The sequence below is a fragment of the Vombatus ursinus genome, unplaced genomic scaffold (genome assembly GCF_900497805.2).
Source record: "Vombatus ursinus unplaced genomic scaffold, bare-nosed wombat genome assembly UNPS02014811.1, whole genome shotgun sequence".
In the NCBI taxonomy this organism is placed as follows: domain Eukaryota; kingdom Metazoa; phylum Chordata; class Mammalia; order Diprotodontia; family Vombatidae; genus Vombatus; species Vombatus ursinus.
The window spans coordinates 6689445-6695801 of record NW_020954589.1 but is presented as its reverse complement, the minus strand read 5'-3'; the positions used below and the strand labels follow the sequence as shown (position 1 = coordinate 6695801).

The following is a 6357-nucleotide window of genomic DNA, read 5'->3' as shown; positions in this document are numbered from 1 at the left end:
TGAGAGGTTAAGAAAGATAAGGACTGAGAAAAGGCCAATGGACTTATAATTTATAATTAAGAAATTGTTAATAACCTTGGAGAGAACAGTTTTGGTTGTGGTAGTGAGAGATATATGGAAGATTTTTTTCCAGGAGGTTGGCTGTGAAAAGGATAAATATAGGATGATAGCTTGAGGGTGTGCCAGGGTCAAGTGAGGGTTTAGGGAAAGATGGGAAAGGCCAGAGCATGTTTGGAGATAGGGGGAAGGAGTTAGTGGGTAAGAAGAATTTGAAGATGAGAGAGGCAAGCTCCTGGAAGAGATAAGATGAAGGGTACAAGTTGAGAGAGGGTTGGCAAGGAGAAGGGGTGCTTTCTTATAAGGAGAAAATGGGGGATAATTGAGATGGTTGGTTTATAGAATAGGTGAAGGCTCGCTTCTATTTTCTCAGTAAAGCATGAAGGCGTTCCCTCATCCCATCTTCCCTCATCACCCCTCCATCATAGGCATCTCTCTCCCCTTATCCAACTTCATTACATCCATCTTTTATCTCCTCCTCCAAATTGCTAATTAGCATCCCCTATTCCCACCTCTCCACAAATCACCCCATATACCAAGTTAGCCCCTATACCAGCTCTACCAAACAGATCCCCATGTCCACCCTCCTCGAGGGCACTGGGTGACCAGGTTTCTTCTTTGCCCCTTCTCTCCAGAGACTGGAGGTGGGATGGCACTAGGGACTGAAAGGGTTTAACCCCAACCTTCAGTTAAAGGGCTTATCATGGGAGGGGGCCGCTAACCTGAGGTGGCACCTGCCATCCTGTTAGTTGTCCCCTTGCCCTTCTCCATTCCTCCTCCACTCCTAGGGGTTAGGCTGGGCCTGACGCAGGACAGGGCTCTATGTATAGCCCTCAAATGCTGGTTGTACTAAGAGTGAGAAGCAACGTGGCCCTAATTCACATTTAGTCTTGGCTATACCCTGCAGGCCTGTGCCCACCTTCCTTGGGCAGCTGACTCCACTGAAATCCCGTCTCTGGCCCCAGGAAATGAGCTTCGGGGGCCACCTTGGGAGGAGCGAGGGGCATTGTGGGGCGTTATGCAAACGAAGAACCCTAACGGCCCGCTCCCTCCCCTCCCCCACGGCGGCCTTCGCACCTCTGGGCACGCGCCTGCCTCGCGCCACCAAGCAATTCGAATCAACCCCGGCTGCTAAGAGGCGGAGAAAAGGCGCAAAATAAGCAGGACGTAGGCGCAGAATTCTGTGTGTTTATGTGTATGGGTGTGCCTGTCGGTCGGTCTCTCTTTCTTTTTTCCACCCTCGCCCCGCTCCGGCCGCCGGTCCTACGTCTTGCAAGCTTATAATATAGGGGCTGCCCAGGCGGCGCGCTTCAGGTTGTCCTTTGATTCCAGACCGCGCCATTTTCTTCGCAATAAGACTGTAGTTTGACGCAGGCGCATTCTCTTCTCAGTTACCTGTTTCCGTAGTGTTTTCTGCGCCGGCGCCATGTGTGTGGGTGTCGGAACCGAATTTCAGCCTGCCTCTGGTTGCTACCCGGACTACAAGTCGCCGTCGAGTACTAAGCATAGGGAATTGGAGCTGGGGATGTAGGGAGGAGGCCTATCGCTATCATTTTGTGATTGCCGGTCGCGGACATATCTCGGTGGGGGGCGGGGGCTTTGACTCCCTTTGCTGCGTTAGTTTAAGGATGACCCAGTGGGCGTTTTAGACCGAGAATGTTCGGTCCGTGTTGTCCCGGTAACAGCTCCTGAGGGTGGCTGGCCTGAAGTTCCCCCACCCCGGCAGTCATGACCCTCCCCGCCTTCATCGCTTTCACTCCGGCCCGGGACTCGAATGACCTCTGGAAGGACGGGCGGCAGCAGCCGGAGCCGGAGCCCTCGTTGGATGGTGCCGCCGCCCGGAACTTCTATGAGGCCCTGGTTGGGGTGGAAGGAGGCGCCTCCAGAGGGCCCCCGGGACCCTCGTGGGCGCCTCCCAGGGGGAGAAAACGGACGCAGAAGACTAGGCCGGAGAGGGCCGGGGCAGCGGCGGGAGCGCCTGCGGCCAGCGCCCAGAGCGATGGGGCCTGGGACCGGCAGACCGCGCGGCTCCTGCGGGCTGCCCAGGCCGGGGACGTGCGGCAGCTGCGCGCCCTGTTGGAGCCCCGAGGCCCGGGGGCCCGTGGGGGTGATATCAATGCCCGTGACGCCTTCTGGTGGACCCCGCTGATGTGCGCCGCCCGGGCGGGGCAGGGGCCGGCCGTGCGCTACCTGCTGGCGCGAGGAGCCGCCTGGGTGGGCGTCTGCGAGCCCGGAGGCCGCGATGCCGCGCAGCTGGCCGAAGAGGCCGGCTTCCCCGAGGTGGCCCGGATGGTCCGAGAGAGCGGCGGAGAGGAGAGCCCCGAGAGCCGGTGAGTGGGCAGCCCCCTGCCACTGTCCCAGTCAGGCCACAGAGAAAGTCCGGTGACCCTCCCTGCGCTGCTGGAGCTCACTGCCTAATGGGGAAAGACCCGAACAAACAGCTGCATGCAAATAAGCCGTGCATGGCGTAAACTGGAGTTGATGAGAAAGAGGGAAGGCGCTAGCATTAAGGGAGATGGGGAAAGGCTTCTTGTAGAAAGTGGGGTTTTAGCTGGGACTTGAAGCCATGAAGTGGAGATGAGGAGGGAGAGCATTCCAGGCCTGGGACACAGCCAGAAAAAAATGCCCATAGTCTGGAGGAGTGTCTTGTGAGAGGGACAGCAAGGAGGCCATTATCACAGGAGGTCAGAGAATGTGGAAGTGAGGAAGGTGTGGGAAGCCTAGGAAGGGAGGAGAGGGGTTGTCAAGGGCTTTGAATGCCAAACAGGATTTCAAGTTTATCCTGGAGATGATAGTACTGGATCTTCCTCCTCTTCTCACTTCTGTCTAATTCCTAAGGTTCTTGTGAGGATCAAATGAGATAATAGTTGTAAAGCATTTATAGCACAGTGTCAGGCACATAGTAAGCTTTAGAAATGTTAGCTTTTACTATTATTACATTATTATTACAATATTCTACCCCACCTCATTAAAGAGTGGATAGTCAGTAATGCCTAGCTTCCTTTCCACCCAGGGATCCTGATTGCTTGAGATGGTTCTCTATGGCAGCAGGGCCCTGGTTTCTAAGAGTGGTGAGAGAGTATACCCTAGAAATATGGCTTAGTAAGACCTGGTAATCTTTTTCAGTCCCAGAGCTGAACCAACCTTAGGGCTCCTCGCCAGTAATCCATTCTTCGAAGACTTATTAAATGTCTGTAAAATCTAAGGCTCTGTGTATGCTGCGGTTGGGTACACAAAACTATGCAGATTTCCTGGAGGAGCTTACAGTCTACTGGGGACTGATGTGATATGATATGATATGATATGATATGATATGATATGATATGATATGATATAATGCTGTACTTTACTGCCTCTTGACTTGGGAAAGTCAATCTGTCTGTGCCTGTGTTCCTCATTTGTAAATTAGAGAGTGGGGTTGAACTAGATAGCTTCTAAATCTCCTTCTAGCTTTAAGTCAGTGATTGTGCACAAGTGTTTTACAAAGTTGAATGAAAGGCTCAAAAGAGCTCCAGAGTGCTTTAGGAAAGTTAGAGGAAGAAACACGCTCAGTTGTGTGATCAGTATTCATGGGAGAGGTAGCAACTGAACTGGACCTTGAAAAGAGGCCCACCTTCACTATTTCTTCTACCTTTTTTTCCCCCAGGCCCTGCTCTCCATTGCCAAAATACTGTGAGACTTGTAATTCCCATTACCGAGACCCTAATCACAACAGTTCTACTGCTCACCTCCTGTCTCTGTCACGTGGGCCTCAGCCACCCTACTTGCCTCCAGGAGTCCCTGCCTCTAGCCCTGGCTTTCGGTTATTAGTAAAGGGGGGTTGGGAGCCTGGATTGGGACTGGGGCCTCGGGGTGAGGGGCGAACTGCTCCTATTCCTACAATCCTCAAGAGAGACCAGGAAGGTTTAGGATATAGGCCAGCTCCCCAACGCCGAGTCACACATTTCCTTGCTGGGGACCTTCAGGCTGTGGCTGAAAGAAAACGAGCACCCCGAACTGCCACTTTGGGCAGGAGAGAGGAGAGGCACCGAGAGGAGAAGAGTCGAGCTTGGGAGCAGAATCTACGGACTTATATGAACCTTGATCTCTAATCCTGACTACATATATACATTGTGATTTCTGATCATAGCCTCTTTGGAGACCTATGACTACACCCAAGGATGACATCTGACCCTGAACTTGGAATTTCAGTTCAGAACTTGGAATCTTGGATTTTCTATGTTTAGTTTGATTTAGCCTTTGCTGGAGGGAGATTGCAAAGGTTGATTCATCCTTGCTTAAAGTAGAGAAATAAACCTTTTCTTTTTGTTGTTTGTTTTGTGATGTTTTTCTTTGGAGGGGAGTGGGGCAGGTTTGAGGGATAGTGGAATTTGGGACTCGGGTGGCAGGGAAGGGGCAGCAGTAAGCTCAGACTGAGTTATCTTCCACTGTCTTGGCTATCTGTTTTAGGATTTAGAGCTGGGAGAGACTTCAGAGATCATCTCATCCAATCCATTCATTTTTACTGAAGGGGAAATTGGGAAACCAGAGAGGCCAATTAACCTCAAGTAATCAATAAACATTTTAAGTGCCTACTATGTGCTAAGGACTGTGCTAAGTAGTTCCTTAGTTGTCTCTAGGATAAAATACAAACTCTTGGCATTTAAAACCTTTTCCTATCTGGCTTGAACCTATCTTTCCAGACTGATCTTATATTACTTTTCAGCCAAACTGGCCTACTTGATACTCCTCATGTGCAACATTTCCAGCCTCTCTGCCTTTGCAGGCAGTACCCCCTACCTGAAACATTTCCATCCCCTCTTGCCTCTTAGAATCAATAGCTTCCTTGTAGGCTCCACTCAAGTGCCAGCTCCTATGAGAGATGTTTCCTGATTTTTCCCATTTATCAGCATATTTCCTTTCTACCCCCAACAAAATATTTTGTATAAATTTTCCATCTACTTACATGTACAAATTCTTTCCCCTGAGTAGAATATAAGTGCATTAAGGCCAAGGACTGGCTTATTTTCATCTTTGTACTCTAAGCACCTAGCATAGCACCAACTAAGCAAGCTTAATAAATTTATTTGGAAATGAATTTATCCTTATTTCTTTTATCCTTAAGAATTTCATATTATCAGATTCAGGACAATTCTCTGACCTGTTTAGCTTTTGGATTCTAACTGTTATCCAATGTTAGGCTATCCTCAGCACTGTGTGATCCTCAAAAATGATTGTGCCATCTATGCCTTTATCCAAGTCATTGATAAAAATGATAAACATCACAGGGCCAAGCCAGCCATTTGACCTCTTCTGAATCTCTCTGATTGTATCTGTAGAAGTCATCTAATCTGGAACACATCTCTCCATCTCCCTCTCCCCACCTACAAGAATACTGTGGGATATTTTATTAAATACTTTGATAGAATATAGATGTAATTTACTTAGATTTTTGAGAAAACAGAGTAGACAGGAAAGAAATATCACATGAGCTGCTACTTGGTAGACACCACTCTTGCTGCTGCCCCACCTGGAAGACGCTGATGAGAAGCAAAGAGAAGGAGATTAAGTATTTTGAGCAGAAGAGATGAAAATGGAATGCTTTCCAAGAATTAGGAAAGACTAGGGAAGGACTGTTCAACCTAGTTTGCCCATAACTTGGCGGGGGGGGACCTGCCTTAGACCCTGTGAAGGTACTAATGTGAGATGAGTCTGGAAAGATAGTTTTGAGCCGGATCATGGAGAGTCTTGAATGCCAGGCAGGCAAAGAAGTTTGTGCTGGCAGCTGGCCAGATAGTGGAGCCCTGGTTATAATACTCAGTTGGGCTAGTTGTCTAACAAGCTGTCCCAAGCTTTATTGACTAAGGGTCTCAACATAGGATTTCTATATGAGCTATAACTCTATAATTCTGTGCTCTGTTAATTTAGGGTTGTTTTGTTTGTAAACCTTATGTTTGAGGAACCAGTGATGTAAAGATCTTGAAGTAGATTCAGATGGTTACTGCTCAATAGAAACTGGGAGCCCAAAAGGATGATTCCAACCTGAATTGAACCCCTGTATCACATAAGTGTAGTCAACAAAATAAATTCCCACTTTGGTCACATCCAAAACTGCGTTTCTTATGTATGTTAGTTCATCACCTCTCTTGTCATGGATTAGGCAGCATTCTTCTGGAGTCATGATTTAAGTCTTTCAAAGCGTTTTTGTAATGTTCTATTTCTCAGTCTCTTTTACTGGGTCATAATTCTTATATCATGCCCCCTTGATGCAGTTTTGGGAGGTTCAGGAACCCCTCAACCTAAGTACAGGACAGGGTCATC

At 48.7% G+C, this 6357-nt stretch overlaps 1 protein-coding gene across 1 annotated transcript; it reads left to right on the top strand.

Moving 5' to 3' along the window:
- Positions 1–1168: 1168 nt before the first annotated feature.
- GPANK1 (G-patch domain and ankyrin repeats 1) lies at positions 1169–4370 on the top strand. Its single transcript, XM_027876426.1, has 2 exons — positions 1169–2387; positions 3704–4370. Exons 1-2 carry the CDS (start codon positions 1786–1788, stop codon positions 4146–4148), a joined length of 1047 nt encoding a protein of 348 aa, XP_027732227.1. The 5' UTR covers positions 1169–1785; the 3' UTR covers positions 4149–4370.
- Positions 4371–6357: the final 1987 nt, after the last annotated feature.

Bases quoted from the DNA above. Each gene is read 5' to 3' on its own strand.
- GPANK1 (XM_027876426.1), top strand. From the start codon at position 1,786: ATGACCCTCCCCGCCTTCATCGCTTTCACTCCGGCCCGGGACTCGAAT. The intron at 2,388-3,703 runs GTGAGTGGGCAG...TTTTTCCCCCAG, and splicing joins GAGGAGAGCCCCGAGAGCCG to GCCCTGCTCTCCATTGCCAA.